This window comes from Zeus faber (assembly GCF_960531495.2).
Source record: "Zeus faber genome assembly, chromosome: 12".
NCBI classification, from domain to species: Eukaryota; Metazoa; Chordata; class Actinopteri; order Zeiformes; family Zeidae; genus Zeus; species Zeus faber.
The window spans coordinates 16386120-16407947 of record NC_137196.1 but is presented as its reverse complement, the minus strand read 5'-3'; the positions used below and the strand labels follow the sequence as shown (position 1 = coordinate 16407947).

The following is a 21828-nucleotide window of genomic DNA, read 5'->3' as shown; positions in this document are numbered from 1 at the left end:
CTATCATCCATCCATCCATCCATCCATCCATCCATCCTTCTATCTATCCATCCATCCATCCATCTACCTGTCCGCCCATCCGTCCATCCGTCTGTCCGTTCGTCCATCCGTTTCGTCAGTCAGTCAGTCAGACAGTCAGACAGTCAGTCAGTCTATCTATTTTTCTATATAATGACTCGCTAACAGATGGTTAGACAACATCTTTAAAAACGGATCGAATGGTTCTCTTCTCCTTAATGTTGTTAATAGCTTCAGATTTCCTTCTTTCACAGAGGATTCACCGTCAGAAACATGCAGGGCAGAGTGCTTAAGAGAAAAAGCATTGTATCACTTAATTAAAAATGTGTCAAACAGCTCAGGAAGGTGCCAAGATACACCTTTTTACTTTATTTATGTTCAGAGTGAAAGGACTTGCAAAGCCCAAACTATTTTCAATTAACGCGTTTTCAATCTTCTCGGAAAAATGGCGATGTTGAGCTTTTAACATGATCTCAATCACTTGCTGTTTGATCTGAAATGATCTTTATTTCTGCCCGATGCCTTTTTTTTCCTCTGAGCGTAGTGGGTTGTAATTCTCTGTTTTAATCTGCAGCTTTGAGATACACTCACAGCAGAACTGACACTTCCGCAAACAAAAGAATAGCACGACGAAAAAACCTACGACTTCGACAGAAACAAATTGGATTGATCCAAAATGTTAACCATGATGCAATGCAATCTCAATGATTTGACGATGAATCTGACCGGACGCTCCAAAGTGGAAGTGGAAACTCTGGAGTCGGTTTGAATTCGATGGCATTTGGGGTTTAAGGAGAGCTCACGTTATGGTGTCAATCATGTCCAGCCCCATCTCCACGCAGCAGTGGGCGTGGTCCGTCTTGGGCTGTGTGAGTCCGGACACGCAATAATAGCAGTCGCCCAGAATCTTAATCCTCCGGCAGTGGTTCTCCTGTCAGACGGGAAAAGAGAGAGAGAGAGAGAGAGAGAGAGAGAGAGAGAGAGAGAAAGAAAGAGAAGGAGAACCCGAGCAAAGCGTCAGCACATTTCACACGAATCATTGCAAGTGGAACGTTTTCACAGGGCTCGGTTGCAAAACGCTCATATCAAGTCTCACTCTGGTGAATAAGGTGAGTCACTCTCTCTCTCTCTCTCTCTCGCGCTCGCTCTCCCTCTCAGGACAATGAGCAGGGGAATGAAAAAGGAAGGCGGGGGATACAAATATAAACCCGTCATTAGAGGGATAGGGGCCGGGGACGGCGTTTCTAAAGCGTAAACCCACTCATTGTTTCCATGGAGGTAATGGGGAACTGAGGCGAGGCACGGGAAGAGCAACAACGACTCACAGTGATGCACATGGGTGGGCACAGGACAAAATGGACACTCTGGACGCTCCCTGGCAGAACCGGAACCATTTGTACCTTGTCCTTTCTTGGTAAAAAAAAAAAAAAAATGGTGTTTGGAGTACAGAAGCACAAGGACAGCTTTTTTTGTTGTACAAGACCGCTGCCAACCCCCCTCTTTGGAGAACGATCTGACTATGTTTTGATCTGTAAACAACTAAAACATCATTACTACTCCAAGGGGGGGAAGGAGACTGACCACGGGTGAGACGGATAAACATAGGGACGAACAACAATATGTACCTGACAAAACGTACAGATCGAGACATCGGACGACAACATGTATTTAACAAGACATGATTCATTGAGTCGATGAAAATTGGAAGAGCAATCATGGCGCGTGGCCTCTTCCTGTCACGGCTATGGCAGTAAATGAGAGAAAGGGAGAAGGATGTAATCAGGAGGGTGTTCGAGGGTGTGTCTGAGGCAGATACCGGTGGTGTGTGTGTGTGTGTGTGTGTGTGTGTGTGTGTGTGTGTGTGTGTGTGTGTGTGTGTGTGTGTGTGTGTGTGTGTGTGTGTGTGTGTGTGTGTGTGTGTGCGCGTGCCCCATAGCTACAGAAGACCCCCCCAACCCACAGAGAAGCCAACCCACACCCATGTGCAGGCATGAGAGGCCCCAGGCACGGTCCGCAGGCCCAGAGCCGCTCCCCGCGGCCGACACCCCGCCAGGACCACCCACCCTGCGGGCGAGTCAGCGGGGGCCCCCATGCCACCAACACCCCACGCAAAGTTGAGGCCTTTGCCATACCGCAAACGGCGAGATGCCCCACCCGACCACAAGCCCCAAGCGCTCACCCATGTAGCCAATTGCGCATGGCACGAGGCAGCCCAACATCAACCCACCTGGGGCGAACTGAGCCCCACCAGCAGACGGCCAGATATGTGGCCCACACTGCCGCCACTTAGGCACCCTCCGCAGAGAAACTGCGCAGCTGGAGTAAGGCCGACTGCCCCCTCCTGCACCGCAGCCCACGTCCACGATGGTGAGCGGCCTCTAAGGGGCCATGGAGCTCACCCAGTGGCGCTCCCTGCTGCTCCACCAGGTCGTAGCAGTCCAGAAACCACCCGGCACCAAGGGCGAGCCGCCAGGACCCGAACACAGAGGTAGGTTATTTCTAAATAATGACCGCTGCCTGTCACTAACGACCTTTGTCAGGGGCAACCGCCTCTCCCCACCTCTACTCACGTCACTCATTTCATGGTATCTACATGGTAATGCTAACGCTAGCTAGCGGTGACGCTGCATAGAAACTATAAAGGAGATGAATGTGAATGAATGTGGATATGTACAATTTTGCATTGATAACGCTAAATAGCTTTGTCATATGTAGGGCAACGTTTTTTGCTTTTTTTCGGAGGGCGAATTGTTCACTCACAGTTCATTGTGGACTGATCTGTTTTATGGACAGAAAAAGGCCACGCCCGCCATTTTTACCGAAACTGTACTCACAAGTCACTCCTGGTTATCATAAACTATTGGAGACCCCTTTTTTTAAAGTGTTGTGAAAGAGAGAGACGGCTGCAGTTCAGGCCGTACAGCACAGGGGCAGCAGATGGAGGCTGCAGCCAAAGGAAGCAGGGGAAAGCCCTACTTAAAGAGACCCCTCCTTGTGTGCTAATCTGCGCTGCCGGGGTTTAGGAGCTGATTCAGACGCAAGAAGGATTAACGCCGTCATGTGACCGGAGCACTGCGGGCAATCTGGGCGGCCGTCAGCGTCGCGGAGACGAGGACAGGCACCGCACAACACGAGACGGCGAACGGTCGATTCTTAAGTCGCGGCTGAAGTGCACTCCAGTCGGAAATACGCCATTATCCGACTAGCTCGTATTCAAGTGCTTTTTATTTCCTTATTAGTGAGATAAGAGCGCAGGGCCGCTGGCAGCTCTGGTGGGACCAGTATCTGGATCCACAGCCACCAGCAGCAATTACAACTGTAATAAAAAAAAGCTTGTGTAAGTACTTAGGATTTAAGAGGCGACCTTATGCCGCTGGGACAACTGCCATATCTAATCTAACCCACCTCGTACGCAAAAAAAAAAATTAAATTACAAAAAAAGTGGGTGCACAGGGTCCAAGGGTGCATGGCTGATTTTGGAAAAAAAACTGAAGCCACGATATGTTGAGCGCCTCTAGCGATTATTTTCCAGAACAACACCTTTGACCCCGCCCACACCAGTGCAAATGAATGGAGGACGGGGCAAAGCTGAAAACCTTTCGTCGAGCTCCCTTCATGTTAATATCCCTCCCAATACTAGCAATTAAAGATCTTTTTTAAATCTTTTGCAGTCGACAAGCTTCTCTATTTATGTAGTATGTCTCGACCAATTCGAACCAAATACGAATCGGCGTGAAAATGCGTAAAACTGATTGCAATTGCAATTGCGATGTGGATAGCTGGTGGTCAGGCCTGGGGGATGAGTTGATCGACATTCTTTCATCCTACGGCCTATAGCCTTCAAGATGCAGCTCCATGTGAGCGAATGGGGTCGTGCCATCCATTTTAAAACACCATCCACGAGCCCAACATTTACATACACGTCTGTGGTATAGATCAATGTGGTCTAAATCTACGGTCTATAAGGTCGGTCGGAAGTTTGAAGGTTCCTGGTTCTGTCCCTCCGACGTCCTTGATCCAGACACCTAACCCCCGACTACCCCCCACATGCTGGCTGTCGCCTCGCATGGCTGCCTTCCCAGTGTCAACAGTGAGTGTGTGTGTGTGTGTGTGTGTGTGTGTGTGTATGTGTGGGGGCGAACGAGGGGAATTTGTTGTGAATCGCTTCGAGTGGCTGTGGTGGCCTGAAAAGTGCAGCCTTGATATAAATGCAGCCCAGCTCCATTTTTTAACGCAGAAAATGCAGAATATGTCTTTCTTTTCTTTCTTCTTTATTGAAGGGGAGCGGATGCGTTTTAGCGCTGTGCCTCGTACACGACGAGACTTCCCCTCATTCAAATCAACGGAGCTCCTTGGGAGCATCGGTGTAGTGCCCCCTGGTGGCTGGCGCATTCAAAACGGGACAGAAGGATACGTTGAGAAATGTCAAACCAGGTGTTGGTGATAGTATAATAAATATACGCAAAACAAACAAAAATAAACAACGATGAATTTAAAAAAAGTGCAGTATTTCACATGGGTACAGTGATTTATATGAGGGTTATAACCGGCTTTGAAAAGATCCATGGAAGAGAGGGCGGGCCCCCAAAATTTGGCGACGAGGTGAAAAGATGGAGGAAGGATTGTCATATCGTTGAGTCATCCCAAAAAAAAAGAAAAAAAAAAATATATATATATATATATGGATTGATGGGGACGGGAAGAGAGAGAGAGAGGGAGAGAGAGAGAGAGAGAGAGAGAGTGAGAGAGAGAGAGAGTGAGAGAGCGTTTGAGGGGAAGGAGGCTGGAGCCCGTCAATCACAGAGCGCTGGGAACCAAGAAACAAGGAGCGGAGGAGTCTGGGAGCTGTGATGGTGGCAGTCGTCGAGGGAGAGCGAGAGAGAGGGAGGGAGAGAGAGAGCGAGAGAGAGAGAGAGAGAGAGAGCGAGAGAGAGAGCGAGACAGGGAGAGAGAGGCGAGGATGAAACGCTTTGTGTGGAAAAACAGGGGGGAGGCATTCACACACACGCACACCAACGAATCCAAACCATAGTCATTAAATGTAATCGCATCACACCAACAGTGAATAAATAAAAGCCTTTCTCCAGACGTGTTAAAAACACAACTCGGCGAAGAGAAAAGAGCTGTTTACCAAAGTGACGGAGCGTCGAAAGTAGGATTCAATCCGAACTCTCCGGTAAAGGCATTGACATTTCTGCTTTCCCGCCCCACACACACACACACACACACACAAAATAAATTCTCAACATTTATTTAAACACCCCCGAGCCGGCTCAAGTGGCGAAGTGGAGGAAAATTAAGCTCCAAGACGTGGTACGTGATTCTCAGCCACGGCACGGAGGTTAGAAAAGCGGAGATAACGGAGCTGGATTGGAGTTGAAAAATATCAACTTCGCTTAATATCAAGGAAGCGGCGACGGGGAGGGAACGAGGGGAGAGAGAGGGATTAGGAAAGAGAGAGCGCCGAGGTGTCGGACAGTGAGTCCAGGTAAGACCCGGGCAGCCCGGCGGAGAAGAAGAAAGAAAGAAGAAGAAACAGTCTTTAATCATCACACGACACTCCACAACACATGCTTGCACACACACACACTTCCCGCCACCGTGGGTGCAGAGCGGACAGACGGACGGACGAGGGGCGGGCGTCGGGTTCTATGGCAAGGCCGGGACGGTTTGATGACGACGTTTTTTTATTTTCTGAGTCATCGATTCCGCGAACGGCTCCCGGCATGCGTCCAAAGCGAGGGGGCCAAACTGGCCCTCGCAGGCTAACTGGGGTTGTAGGCTGACCAAAAAATTGGCGGCTTCTAGCGGCGTCACAAAATGTCCCCATAGAACCGAGCTTATTATTACGGCCAAATAATAGATAGTGATGCAAGACTCGCGAAAGATTCGTTCACAGCGAACGAATCTTTGAAACTACTCGGGGAGTCCGGACCCCCCCCCGGAAAAAGAGCGGGCGAGCGAGGGAATCTTTGACACACGGACTGAAAATAATAACTGGGTGCGAATTTAAAGTCCAAGGCGAAACAAATAATGTCAAGGCGTTCGGCGTAATTCGTATCAAATGTGGTAAAAAAAGACATCGTTTTGACAGAATTCAATGACTCCAGTGAGAATTCCCAACTCACAACTCAGAGCCGAACCTTCTGACCCTCAGGAGGTTCTTCCACTGTACGCCGACTGAACCAAACGAACCGAGAGTCAGAAAACTGAACTCAATCAACTCATTACTGAGTTACGCGTCAAGAACCCAGAGTTGAACCTTTCATCGCCGTAGCCCTCACTTTCAGTGGGAAACTTGCTCCGGTGGGCGAGGAGCCGCTACTCTGACTGGAACTGATCATGTTTTCTTGGATATTTAATGCGCATTCAAAGGCGCCGTAATTGCCTTGAGATTAAATTTGGCGCGTGTAAACACAAAGTTAAAAATAGGGTTCTAAATTAAGTCCAAGAAAATGTTCTATGAAAGCAAGCAAAAAAAAAAAAAAAAAGGGGTATTTGTAATCCCGTGGATTAAAGGGATTTGATCGGCACATGTGCCCAGTGTAAGTAATAGAAACCAGATTACACATAGATAAGGCACCGGGTTCGCGAGACCCCCAAGACACCCAAAACACCTTCAGAAATCCAAATTATCTGCTGTGCATTTTTTTATTTCAACTGATCGGAAAGAACAATAGGATGCTGCTCAATTGACTTTCAATATCACGGAGAAAACGAGCCGACTTTTTTTTGGGGGGGGGGGCAGATGATGGATGTATTTATTTGTTCAGAACGGACGGTGGACAGATGGGAGTGGTTTGCTGTGCTGTTTTCTCCTCGCGCGGGGGCCAAAAAAGTCAGAGAGGAGTAGAACTAAGTGGAGGCCCTTGCTTCCTCTGCACTTTGCGGCAAGATGGGGGCCGGCGAGGCGACCGGGGTTTAGATCCACCCGGGTTAAATCTGGCCTGGATTAAACGCTGCCAACTCTTCCCTCAAACCAAGCACCGGGGCATTCATATTAAGCGTCGTATGGGTCTCCTGTGTTTCGCCCGGCCGCAAGCTATGCTGGAAACGATCCGCGCCCCGTCCAACAACAGCCTTCCACGCAGACACACACACACACACACACACACACAAACATGCACGTGAATCCACGCACACACTCAAATGTTTCAAACCCCTATGCAGTGTAAAGTAAATGTACTTTCAACATCCCTGAAAAAAAAAAAAGTCGATATTTTGTTCCGGAAAAAACAAGCAGATTTATCTAAAAAGTACTTGTTATATCCAGTGCCCTGATATAGTCTATATAGAGATAGGTGTTGTTCCGGAGATATATAGAGATCACAACTGAGTTAGTAATTTCCAAATATATATATATTAAAATAAAAAATTATGAACAGACAGACCGATAGACAGATAGATAGATAAACAAACAAACAAACAAATAAATAAATAAATCCAGATTGTGCCACTTGCTTTAGCTTTATTTTCATATATACAGTATACTGTAAACCTGTATATATAAAATCTTCTTTTTAACCAAATTAACACGACTGTGTAAAGAAAAATAGTATAGATATTTACTTTGAAATGGCGCCAGAATAAAAAGTCGCCAAAGCCGAAGTAAGTACAGATACTGCACTTGAAGAAAATGTACTTAAATCCAGTAACTTCTACTCAAACTACTACTACCCACTGCCGACCTTTTGGGACAAAACACCAAGCACGTTGACTAAAATGGAGGACGGGTGGTTCTCACCGTGGCCAGCTCATCGAACTTGCCGAAAAGCTCATTGAGCAGCTTGACCAGCTCCTGGGCGGTGCACTGGGAGGCCAGGCTGGTGAAGCCCACGATGTCTGCAAACAGGATGCTGTGGGAGTGGGAGGGCAGGAGACAGGAAAGGGTTAAATCAATGCAGGGTTATTTACAGCCTTCAGCGCGATGAGTGTATCGAGGAGGCCAGATTATTGGGCGGCTGATCAGATTAGCCGCCAGGAATTCGGTTTAAAATGACACAGTCAACCCCGACGCGAACGCTCTCCTTCTGTTAACGCGTTCGTACCGCCGACTGATCAAACATTTAGATGAATGGCCGCCGGCAGGGACGAGACCCCCGCCGCAACCCCCCCAAACACCAGCGACTGAACAGCTTGGAAGTGTGTTTTCTGTTTCACACGAATCAAAGTGGAGCCGTGTGTGTGTTTGTTTGTCTGTTTGGAGCCGAGGAGGAGGCAATGTGGGATATAAAATGGCTATTTATATCGTACGTGTTTTTCTCATCACACTATATAGCATATAATTAAAGAAAAAATAACTAAACAAATTAATTAAAATGATAATACAAATATATATATATATATATATATATATATATATATATATATATATATATATATATATATATATATTTTACCTTTTGTTTTTTTCTTATTATTGTTCATACATTTTGTTTCTCATTACATTGTAACTATGTTATTTATTTATAAATAAATAAATTAATTAATTAATTAATAAATACTTTTAAAAAAATAAATACAAAAGATATATATATTTTGGGATTTCCTTTTTTTTCCCGATCAGACTCCGTATAGTTTCCTCATTTTATTTCCTATTCCTTCTTTTTTTAATACATTATCTCGCCTTCCTTAGCACAGTTCTCTGGAGCCTGCTAATGAGCATTTCACTGCACAATCTACTGTGTTGTCCATTAGAATGTCGCGTCCACGGACAATACACCTGGCAAATGAAGACTCTGAAGTGGCGGAGAACCTTTGTGAAATTTCCACGTGAACCCACTCCTATGACATGTTCATTCGATGGGCTTCAAAATTTGATGATCTGATGATACATCGGATCAGGAAGAGGGACTTCTTTCCCCGTGTGAAAAGAACCGTCCCGATACGAGCGCCGCGGGACAATAGGACTCTGTGAAGGGAATGAGTCATCGCGCCGGGGACCGAAAAAACCGTCCAAAAAACCCCCGGTTAGCGCAGGCGTCCTGCTGTCTGCGTGTGGGCTGCAGTGTTCACAGCGTGTCTTTGGAGGGGGCTGCTAAATGGCATGTTGTCATCTCGCAGATGTCGCTGTTATGACGGGCAACCGATTCTTTTTTTCTTTTTTTTTGCTGCGAATGTTTTAATCTGGCAGCCATCTGGGGCCGCAAACACACGGGGTGTTTAAACGCCGCGACGAAAGGGGAGCCTGTAAAGTTTAAGAGTTAAGCAGGACTCGTTAAAGAAATGAAGAACGCTTGTCGGAGAAGCATAACGAATGTGTTCTGATGCTGTACAGCGCATACACACCAACGTGCTGTTGAGGGCAATGGAGGAAGGAGGCTGGAAATAGGAGCAAAGTGATTTTCCGCCGCCAGCCTCCTAAACACATGCCCAGGATCAAAACTACAAATAAACATTTGTTGTATGGCTGTTAAGGGCGTCCAGCCAAAAAAACCCGCGATATCCGCCTTTTGATTGTTACTTAAAAGACGCGCTTTTCTCGCCTCCCTCTTCTACATTCTGTAAGGCGCAGGCCGACACAGGCGTAACGCAGTCGACCAGTCAGGAAGTAACGCGCGGCGGGTTTTCTCTTTTAAATATGAACTTATAGTGGCTGTTGGTATCGGTGGACATCCACGCGGGACTCTAAAGTCCGTTCAGCCGCCAATTCAGAGGAGTGCCGCTGTACTGGGCAGTACACGGGCACGAAATGATACCGCCTCAAGGGGGATGTGATGCACTTTGGTTGTTAGGAGTATCAGGGAGAGACACTATGAGTTCATCTGCAGCGAGGACAAAAACGTGAAAAAAAAAAAGAATAGGTCTTCTGGAAGTCACCTTGGAGGAAAAACAAGCGGCGTCAGAGAGAATGGGATAGCCATCGGGGGCCACGTTGGAAGATTGTTCGGGGGACAAGTACTGTATATATATAATACATCATTTAGCCAATTTGCCTGAGAAGAACTGAGAGCAGTTGAGTCTCTCAACCCGAGGGACCATCGACGGAAACGAGAAGTCGTCCATTTCGTCGGGATCCGTTGGGATCGCTCGTTGGATGTGGGATGTGAAGTACGGCCGCTGAAGCTTTGCGATAGGGGGTTCGGTAGGTCCCATTTAGCGGTGTTGTCGAGAATGTTTATGTTCGGCCGTTTGCGGGAAAAAGCCATGAATCCGAGAGCCGAAAACAAATTTGGGCCAAACCCCAACCGTGAGGGGCCCCCGTGAGAACCCTACAAAACACCGACTTCGTACCTCGGAAGAACCTGTAGTACCTAAACCCACACCTCATACACCTCCTAACCTTCTGCCTTGCTATCCAGCTCCAGGGCTCCAGCAGCAGGGGGTCCTGACGCCACGGCGCCATGGCAACATGTTCTGCCCCGACTAGCCGCACGTTCCCCCATCCCAGCTCGCTATTCCTAGGCCGTGAACCTCGGCCCGCCTCCTTCTCGCGCCTCGTCCCAAATGCTAATCCAAGGCGGGGCCTCAACCCGGCGAGCCGAAAAAGTCTCGCCGGCCACAGCCGCAGGACACCGGATGTATGCCTGGACGCTTGTGCCTCCGCCTTTGGTGTCCACATCCCAAGCTCTATCAAACCAGGCCGGGGCTCCCATCGTGCCATGGAAAATAAACTGCTCCATCAGACACGTTCACGCGCAGACGATTAGCTCCGTGGTGTCTTATGTGTGTGTTTCTGTGTGTGTGTGTGTGTGTGTGTGTGTGTGTGTGTGTGTGTGTGTGTGTGTGTGTCTGTGTGTGTGTGTGTGTCCCCCTCCAGCCCTCTCCGACCAGACAGCCATATTTGACCTCCTCACACTCTCATCCATCATTCCACTCCCTTGGGGGGTGGGGGGTGGGGGTGGGGGCGGGTGGGGGTTGGGGATTACAGGGGATGCGTTGTGCGCATCGTGCTAGTCGTCCGTTCCGCGCAGCCGTTGGTACCGCGGCGTCACGTGACGACAACTGGCACGGACGAGGAAGGTGACATGGAGATACCTGTCGGGTCAACAAGAGAAATTGTTGACCCATGTTGACCCATGAATTGTTGACCCCCCTCTCGGGCGACACGTTCCGCTGTTTAGTAACATTGTGTTTGTGGCGCAAAGCGAAATGTTCAAAAAATAATATTGTACCGGTGACTGTGGCCGCGTTTGCGTTTTTTTTCCACAAACGAACCACAACTCTTGGCTTTTTTTTTTTTTTGTTTCGTCAGTCGATTTTTTTTACGCCGCTCGTTATTCCAACCTCCCTGGCTGTTCCCTGTCCACACCTGCCCCGTGAATATTCAATAACTCCTGCGCATAGAATCTCACTTTCTATAGCTTGTATATTTTTACATATTTGCCTATTTCTGTTCTGAATTTTTGGCTATTTACGGATGTTTGGCATTTTTTTTTTTTTTTTTTCCGGACTCAAGGTTTATTTAACGCCAGCTGTCTGTACACTAACGCACCAATCCTCAGCACAACAAATTCCCCATATATATATATATAAATGCCATGACTACATTTTTCAATTTTTTATTTTACAATTTTTTATTATACATATATATTTTTTCATATTTCTTCTTTTAGATTTATATGATGGTTTTCTATATTAAAAACAACATGATTTATAATCAGAATCAGCAACGTCTTTATTGTAAGTTTACACGTACACCAGGTGTGTGCATACATGAAACATAAATGTAAAACAATAAGTAAGATATATACTGTATATATAAGATCTGCATCATGCCATAACGTCCCAGTTTATGATTACCATACTCCCCTTGTTTGGGATTTGAATCAAGTCAAATGCCGCCTACTGTCTCACAAACACAATGAAAGAAACACGGAGTGAACAGCGAGCGCATACCATTTTCTTTCTAATTATAGCGCCCGCCCCAAATCACATAAATCACGTCCGGAGGAGGAAGAATAAGGAAGAAGGGAAGGAGTTGAAGGCGTAAACGTAATCAGCCGTGCACTTATTCATTTTACTGCTGCGCACGCCACGTTACGCAATCACAATTTAGTCTCCGTTGCATTTAATCCCTTATGGCAGCGGCCAAATCCTGGGCTGACGCGAAACGGGGAGAATGGTTGATAAGACCTTCAAGAACGTATGGGGATGTATGGAATTGGATTTTGAGCAGCAGTAGTAGTGCTGCCTGGAGAAGTGGCTATACTCTTAAGTTTTGCAATAAAGAGTTTTTCGGGGGTTCTTTTAAGCGGCCGGTCCGGCAAAGGATAAACGCCTTGCGATATAATCCGTGACGTGTGAGACTACTCTTGCATGTTTAGTTCGCCCAAAAATGAGGCGGTCATATTTAAAAACCGGCGGTCAACTTCTGACTCCTCGACCTCGGGGAGTTAGGATCAATATGGAATTAAGGTGAGACACAGAGGAGCGATCAGTCAACACCGGCCCACAGACTGGAGGGTAAGACGAGTACATGATTAGCCACTGTTTACGTGAAGATCATCTCTGTAGTGGCTGTTTTTAAGGGACCTCGGACAGGCTCCGGTCGTTTGGCTGTTGCAGGACATTACAGAGTGATGCGCATCGGAGGGGATTCAGGAGTGGGTACACGCAATGGCAACTGAAAAATAAGTAAGTGTGTATTTTTATTTTTTTTAAACCTTTATGAGTCCCACAACGGGAACATTTGCATTCTCTGCATCCGAGCAACTGACGTAACTAGGAGCAGTGGGGTGCCATATAGAGATGCCTGGGGAGCAGTTAGGGGGTTAAGCGCCTCGCTCAAGGACACATCAGCACGCTACCGAAGGAGTCAGGGAATCGAACTAGCGATCTTCTGCTTACTAGACGACCCTGCTCTACCCCCTGAGCCACTGGCCCCGTATGCCCTGCACTCCATCCCAAGGGGAATGGGAAGGTTTTGCATCTGGTCGAGAAAGTAAATTAAGATAATTACGTTTCCTTCATTGAACTGTCTGGAACCGTTTTGCCGACCCTTTGGTCATTTGCGAAACGATTTGTCCGTCGTGAACAAGTCTTTTAAGTGACTCGGGAGTCTGGACTCACTCCGGTAAAAAAAGAGCTGGCGAGCGAGTGAATCTTCGACTCCCAAACTGGAAACAATCACCGAGGGCTTGAAGTCCGAGTCAAAAACAGGTCAGGACGTTTCGTCATAATTCACATTGAATGTGATTGATTTACACTTTCACATTCCACCAACGCAAATATTTTTGAGGGTGAAATTTTTTTGGGGGGAGAATTAAATTCACAACCGACGCACCGACTCTTCTGGTTCTCGTTCATTGTTCGCGAGGTCCTCCGTTACGCCAACCGAACCAAATGAACCACGAGTCGGAAAAAAACAAACTCTTTACCGAGTGACCCGAGCGCGAAGAACCGAATCCCAAAAAAGAAGAGTCGAACTTCTCATAACAGTGCCAACTCTCAGTGTGACCCTTGAACTTGTTCTGCTGACCACAGAGCCAGAAAGAGAGAGAGAGAGAGTCCTGAATAACATCCTCTTCCAGACGCATCGTCTCTCTTTTCTCTTTCCGTCATCTTCTCGTGAGGAACCTGAGCCCGGGCTCCAGCGGCCCGGTAACCTGCCGTCTCAAGTAATGAACCTAAAGACAGAACACACTAAGCAGATGAACCCAAACAGTTGGCAGCTTGGCGAGCGCGCAGGACGTTGCATAAGCGCTGGAGGAATCTCCTCCTCGCTAAGCGTTGCTTAATCCCCCCCTCCCTCCCTCCCTCCCTCTCTCTCTCTCTCTCTCTCTCTCTCTCTCTCTCTCTCTCTCTCTCTCTCTCTCTCTCTACCTCCCTCTCTCTCTCTCTCTGTATACACAGTGGGAACCAGAGCTCCCAGGGGCCTTGTTCCCCTCCCCCCGGGGACCACTCTTACGTGACGATCCGTGAGCTGACACTACCACCACCGCCCTCACACGGTGAGGGGGGGGGCGAATTTGCCCACTTTGACCTTCCCATGAGAGGACGGTTCGATAGGCTGGCCACATCAGCGTTTTCAACTCAAATCGGCGCCTTTCTTTGCGCAGAGTCCCACTCGTCGGCCACTCAGACGTCTGAGTTTGAGACGTCGACCGTTGGCGGCGTCGCGTTTCGCCGCGTTGACCCCCGACGCTGCGTTCAGTTGAACACGGGAGAAGAAAAAAAACGGCCCACGCCTCGCGACCGCAAAGGAACGGCCGTTGAAGACTCCATCGAGATAACAGACGTGATGTCACGGCCGCACGGAGGCGCACGCCGTTAGCGGCGAACAAAGTTCCCTCTGCTCGGGTCTTTATTCAAAAACGTCAGTGTAAACCACTCTGCGCCTAACTTCTGTTACAGTGTGTTCGCAAACGTTTTGTAGCTTTTGGAATTCACGAGCTTCATCGAAACCAGACAAATTAGCTGCGGGAGTCCATGTTTTTCTCGAACGGGGGCGATGGGACACATTGAGCTCGGGAAGCGGGGGACAAACGAGTCAGAGTTACGGTTTTCCGAGCTCCAGGGGATGCAGCATGAGGGGGAAGTCAGTCTGTTTCCCGAAGAGTCCAAAATGGAGGAAGCTTTCATTTTAACATGTGCCACATCTTACTGTTATACACAATACCACTGTGGCAGAAGGTGTATTTCTACACAAGCGGTGCACCGTGAGTTGTGAGGCAGTAATTGATGAATTCTAATAAAGATAATAAGGTTTCCCGAGCTAATTGTCTGTAATTGTCAGTGGTTGGTGAGCTGGCAAGCTTTCTAACCAACAATATCGCTTTGGAGCCATTAAACCCTACTTCATAAGGATTTGGAAATCACAGCTGAATAATCCTTAATCTAATTTGTAGCTTTACAAAAATTTTCACCGTGGCGCACCCAGGCTCCAACAATGGATGCAGAACATAGAGGACGACACACATAACGCAAATACATAGAAGGGCTGTTTCATGGAAGGTGCCAGCTAAATACAGTCTCAAATGTGGGATTTATTTCGACAAAATAATGTTATGGATTACCACTTTAACTCAAAGGTTGATTGTGGGACTCTAGCTTAAAATTCGGCATTTGTACTTGAACGTTTTGTATTGATTCCAGACTGGGGTGTATTTTTAGTTCAGCATTTGGATTATATGATTATACGATAACTCGACGGGGCACGTCGGGTGAAACTGTTCTCTTCATTTTGGACATGTGCAGTAACGTTTTGAGACAGCGGCTTGGACACTTCCGCCCCAGTTTCGCCGGAAAATTGCTCGGAGGGAGACGCATCCCCGCACAAACTGTTCATGAAGATTCCCACATGACATCTCACGGACGTTTGGGCTTGGCGAGGTTTGCCGTTCCCCTACCTGACATTGTCATGACGCTGGATGTAGATTTTGTGGAATATTCTTTCCGGGGGTTTGAGGAAATCCTCCTTCATCTCCATGGCGACGTTCCTGGGCAACAGACTCATCAACAGGCGTTCCTGTTTGAATAAATAAAGAGATGAGCCGAGGGGAGCCGGAGGAATCCAAAAGTGTACTCAAAAGTAACATTCGAAATACATTTGCGTCGAGCGAATAATTCAAAGTTGTTCTCCAAATAATAACTTCATTACGACTCGGACAGTCTTTGGTCAAACAGTGTTTTAACGGTTACTTTGTGCAAATCTGTTAAAAAAAACTTTATACATTTTAGACAAAGTAATAACATTGGAATAATAACAACTGTGTAATAGCATTGCAATAATTTAGTAATAACATTATAATAACTTAGACAAACTAATCCGTTAACCATGTCTGGATTATTGTATACGCATTTATTTAACCTCAATAGAAATATCCAAATTATGTTTATTTTAGCCAAATTTCACCTAAAATATGTTGTTTTAGACTATTGAGCTTTTTATGCTATTTTTCTGTCTGTACACCAATACACCCTTAAATAGCCTCACCACGACAAATTCCTTGTATGTGAAAATGTAAATAAACAGATTCAAATTTTTCTTGTAACCTGATGGAGGCAATATAGACAAATACAATCAAAAAGTACACACTGTAATGTGCAAAATCCACTCAGAAATGTACAATTTCTCACTAATCAGCATCCCGTTAATAAGCCTACCACCCACCTCTGGACATATGATAGTTAAAGAGTTATAAATACACCGTACGATGTCATTCATAAAGGAAAGTGTTGGCAAGCAAGAGAAGAAAGCGGTGAGACATATGAGGGCGATAAATATTTTACGTGCTGCAAATGAGACACACTTGAAAGCAGGTAAACGAGAAAGCAATTTTTTCACACCTCTAAATTCTCACCCCAAAACCCCCCTCGGCCGCCGTCTACCGACCTGTTTCTCGTTCTCGTCCTCCATGCGGAGCCGCTCCTCGATGCAGTTTCGGGCCTGGAGGAAGGCCTTCCTCTGGGCGCGCTCCGTCAGGATGCGCACGAACAGCCCCGACAGGTTGACGCTGGTGAACAGCACCGTGTTTGCCACCAACTGCGAGGGGAAAGGGAGGGGAGGACGCGACACACACGCACACGCGCGCGCACGCACACACACACACACACACACACACACACACACAAACATACACATACAATCAGAATCAGAATTTAGGGTCAAATCCATAAGGCGAGGCACATACTACAGATGTATCCAAAAGGAAGTGCGCTTCAAAACCAGCCAGGGCAGCTCCTGTTACAATGTACCATCAATGTACCATTGCAGTTTGCTGCTAAATTTACACATTTACACAGTTTCATTGAATCAATTTGTTTTATTTTTTCTTTTGTGGGGGTATTTTCAGCCGTTGTTTCCGTTTTCATCGATCAAACGAGTTTCTTGTTCTCTGTGATGTGTATTTCCACTCAATAGCAGGAAAAGGGGAGGAGTACATTGTTTGGTTCCAGATGGATGAGGGGAGTTTTCTGTGTGTGTGTGTGTGTGTGTGCGTGCGTGTGTGCGTGCGTGAGTGTGTGTGTGCATGTGTGTGTGTGTTACTACATGCGCGTCTGTCCACACAACCCAATCAAACGGCTACACCAAGTCATCAAGTCCATCTGAAACGGCGTTTACCAGCGAACTGTTTCCCCCCAGTGATGAGTACCACGGCTGTTCATTTATCACTGATTGATTGTTTGGAAACAGCGATGAAAGATAAGGACAACGCTGGAACAAACAGTGAACTATAAGACACCATTGGTAAGAACAACCACAAAAACAACAACGTTACGGGGCTTGTTGTTTATATCACACTTTGTCAGTTATTATTTCATGCGTAATAGTATTAGTCTAAGTTATTAAATGTGTATTAGTATTATAACATATCAATGCTTGTGTATTGTATTGTTTTAGTACATAGTAATATATAATATATGTGGATTAGTGTTATTACATGTTAATAAATGTGTTTGTGGTAATATTGCAATAAGGTAAAATGTTGCATTTAAGGCAATACAGTATCATTTTCTGAACTTCATAGATTATTCATAGATTATCGCTGTTCTCATCAGCGCCTCTACCTGCTTGGTCTTAATGATTAATGATGGTTTCTCTTATGTGTAAATATCTAGAAATAAATAACCAAGAGCCGTCAAATTACCAATATCCGCCGTCTAAGACATTGAGATTCTGCATTTTTTCAATGTTGCCCAGCCCTCAGGCAAAGTAAATGATCATTGGTTATTGACGAAGGAAGTGGGTAGGCTGGACCCCAACAGTGATTATTAGGCACGTAGTAGAGTAGAGTACACTGTTAATAGCAAGTAGCCATATTGTGTAAATATATCCTCCACTACTCAGCCTTTTTGAGCAACTGTTTTTGATTTTGTTAAAACACATTATTATCTAAAGTTACTCACTGGCTGGGAGGCTGGCTGGGTTACACAGGGTCATGCCGCAGAGCTCATCTCTCATATAGATTAGCTTTCACTGTTCCCTATGCTGTTGGAAAACAATCTAATTTGGGGAAAACAACAGAGTAATGCCACCTAAGTGTAGGGAATGGGGGGCGGGGGTGGGGTGAGGGTGGCATACAAAAATCTCAATTTTTCCCCCAAACAAATGCACAGTCTTCTTTTTTTCCACATGTTGTACCGAGGCAGAAATGTTCACTGGGAGGTGTGCCTGTTGTGACAAAATGTGAATGTGTGAGTGTGTGTGCACGTGGGCGTGTGTGTGTGTGTGTGTGTGTGTGTGTGTGTGTGTGTGTGTGTGTGTGTGTGTGTGTGTGTATGTGTGTGTGTGTGTGTGTGTGTGTGTGTGTGTGTGTGTGTGCGTGTGTGCTGGACAGGCACAAGGATATAAATGTGCAGAGGGTGGGTGCACCAATTTCTATTTCAGCTCTGAAATGACATGCCTGAAGTTGCCCTCTTTTTCACAGCTGAAGCTCAGCGCGGTGTCGAATGTGAGGGCGGCGTTCTGGACCTCCAACTTGTCCTATTTCTGCTGCTCCAAATCTCTATCTATCTATCTATCTATCTATCTATCTGTCTATCTATCGGTCTATCTATCTATCTGTCTATCTATCCATGCACCCATCCATCCATCCATCCATCCATCTATCTATCTTCATGATGTACCCTTTATGCTGCTAAGACTTATCAAAATGTCAATATGAATGTTTTTGTTTTGAAACTTTTCTGAGGACCAAAATTTAAAACATTGGTGAACCAATTTTAAATGTTTTAATCAATGAATTTATCGTATTTTTTAGTGAGTTTGATTTTTGCTGTACTTGTTTCTTTAGGCATAAACTAAATATTGGAAAAATATAATACCATACAGTGAAAAATGAAGAGACATTAAAATGAAAGCCACATAAACTCAGAGGCAGTTTCCCCAGAGCTAATGTCTCCTTCTTCATTTTCATAAAATAACGCTTCACCCTAATTCGATAGCCATAAAAGATGGATCATAGATAATAAAAAAATTGTGCAAGGAGCCCCTCTAAAAGCTCTATCTTGGCTTTGGGACACAATCTGTTGGACGCTGTCTATCACAGAGCTCTGGGATCCATAACCGATTGTAAACCCCTCAAACACCACTGTGCTCTGTGTAATTTAGTCAACTGTTCACCATTATTCATGTGCAGAAATTTGCACTGGTACAACCTCATTTATGAACCCATCCTTGAACTGCTGCCCACCTATTTATCCACATACATGTCACGTAAACAGTGTTGCTATTGCCTACGCTCCCAAGGCGTCATCACTCTCGCCATCCCCTCAGCCCATAGAGAATTTGGTAAAAAAGGCCTTCTCCTACTCTGCCCCCTCAACCTGGAACATGCTACATCAGGAAAGGAAGCTGTCCAGCATGATTCCCCTAGAGCCGCCATTCCAAAACTTAGGAATGCCGCAGCCCAATTTTAAATCTGAAAATCTTCTGCGGCCCACTGACGGCATATGAGACACGATCCGGATGAAAAGTGGCTCAGATAAATGAAGAATGACCCGTCATTTAAATGCTATGGCTTTGTTTTATTAGTTCTGAGGAAACAATTACCAAAGGAATGGTAATTCCAAACCTAATTACAATATTGAAAATTAAAAACGTTTTTATTTATTTATTGTAAATGACTTCTCACGGCCCACGTGCAGTACCTTCACGGCCCACCAGGGGGGCGCCGCCCCCACTTTGGGGAACACTGGATTTAAACTACTTTTAAGAAATCTGGAGAGAACTAAAACCTTGTCTTGAACTTTGGCACTTTTGCACCTATATTCACTTTTATGATTTGCGTTCCATTTTTTGTCTCAGTATTTTATATCCTGCCTGTCTGTAGCTTTGTGTTTCTCTGCTGTTGTCTTGACACGGCCTCTCTTGAGAATGAGACCCTGTCTCTCAATGAGATTACCTGTCCGAATGAAGGTTCAAGTTAAAAAAAAAGAAAGAACAATCGCCGAGCCTACACGCTGTGCAGATCTCCTGTGGATTTCCAATTCCCTTCGCTGTCACATGACCATACCACCGTTTTAAATTAGTTGCCAAGACCACAACTCTATAGGAAAACTCACGGTTTGTCCATTTACAGTAAGTAACGGAAACAGTGGCTACAGTAACTAACCCTAACCCAATTACTGTAGGTAAAGGCGGCGGCCTTTGTGAGCTCTCCATGGTGCTGAATCGAGTGACTTCAACCGCTCGCAACCATGCTCGCGTCAAGGACTCTCAATCTGATACGCACTGGGCTACAGAGCCCATTTAATAAGATTTTGTCTCTTGGACCCCGATCTGAGAAGATTTTTATTGCTACATGCAGACATGGTTGAGTCCGAAAATCCATACCTGTCTATGATATAGTAGCAGTCATACTGCACATTGTCTAATGGTCTCAACGTCCTGTAAATGAATAAGGGTGAAGTTGAACTAATAATCGATTTGCAGAGGATCCCCTGCAACCTCTTGAAGGACCCACTGGTGGTGCCCGGACCCCGGGTTGAGAACCACCGGCTTAAATGGAAAGTTTCGAGTTATAATGAGCATTGCTTGGGATTTGAGATTGTTTAGCCACACGGATAAGGATTCCCCTCGAACCGCAATGTCGCTTTACGCATAAGCCAGCTGCTGTCGACCTGGGATCCGGGGACCCCCCTCCCGGGAGGTCGCTCAGGAGGTCCCCGCACCCAGAGCACAGCACACTTCAAGGGCAGGGGTTTGCACTCACCGTTCTCCACAGCTTCTGCGTCTTCACCGTGACCGACGTGGCGGTGACGATGACGTGCGACACGGACACCAGCACGCCGAACACCACGGCCAGCAGCGTCCGCACCGGCAGCAGCGCGTAGGCGACGAAGGTGAGCAGGACCAGCTGCCACACGCCCTGCTCCGGGGCGCTCGGCGGCTCCAGCCCGGCGGCGCCCAGGGGGAAGGGGCAGCAGAGGACGGAGAAGGTGAAGCCGAAGAGCAGGGTGAGGTTGACGATCTGCTGCAGCTGGGTCACCTGCAGGTACTTGACGTTGGTGACGACGAAGAGCGACGCGAACACCACGCAGTGCACCGGGTGCGACCCCTTGGGGAGGCTGGGGCCGGCGGGGCCGCACAGCAGCTCCGCCGCGGCCAGCGCGGACGCGGTGACGACGAGCACCGCCAGGGCTTTGAGGGTGGAGGTCTGCTCCAGCTTCAGGTTGTAGCTCTGGAACAGCGACTCCAGCTCCTTGCAGTCGAACTCGTCCTCGCACGCTATTGTGGTCACGGGGAGCCCCGGCGGGCAGGGGCCCCTCTTGCGCCGGGTTCTGACTCTCTCAAACGGAATTTCCTCCATGTCAGTGCCATTCATAAAACGAGAATCGTTGCCACAGCTCGTGTGGGTGCACGCGGGGAAACACCAAAAAATAAATTAAAAAAAAATAAAAATAAAATAAAATAGAAACAACCGGATGTCCACGGGAAGTGGAGGGTGGAGACGCACTGACCAACTGGCTGACCGACCGGTGGACCCCACGCACCGAGACCCTCCACAGACTCGCCTCCTCTATCCACAGGTTGAAACGCGCCGTGCGTCCTGATCACTTCCCAAGAAGAGGCGCCCGCTTTAGTTCCCCCCCGGATCCCGCTGCTTTGGCGTCTCCGCGCATTCCCCTTTCCTCTTCCCTCGTTCTTTTTTTTTTTTTTTTTAAAGACTCGCAAAAACACACAGAGGAGCGCACACGCACACGCCGCGACGTCGAGTCCCGGATTCAGATTCCCACGGCTTTTTCGGGAGGCTCAGATTGGATCACGCCTGCGCACTGCGAGGTGAAGATAAAGAGTCTCTCCAACAGTCCAAGACAGATCCGAGTGCGTGTAGGTAGTGGGTGCACTTCCCTCCCCTATCTAGGACGGCCGCGCACGCATCGCACGCACCGTGGACGTGCGTGGCATTTCACAGTCACCCACAG

General features: G+C 47.0%; 1 protein-coding gene across 1 annotated transcript in view; it reads right to left on the bottom strand.

Moving 5' to 3' along the window:
• The window catches only part of LOC307237631 (adenylate cyclase type 1-like), a gene marked incomplete at both ends in the record, with an annotated part of 42374 nt that extends 21147 nt beyond the window's left edge, over positions 1-21227 (bottom strand). Inside the window, 5 exons of the mRNA XM_080010389.1 lie at positions 822-949; positions 7763-7874; positions 15309-15427; positions 16295-16444; positions 20616-21227. Coding sequence (XP_079866515.1) covers positions 822-949; positions 7763-7874; positions 15309-15427; positions 16295-16444; positions 20616-21227 — 1121 coding nt within the window. The remainder of the gene's footprint in view (positions 1-821; positions 950-7762; positions 7875-15308; positions 15428-16294; positions 16445-20615) is intronic.
• Positions 21228-21828: the final 601 nt, after the last annotated feature.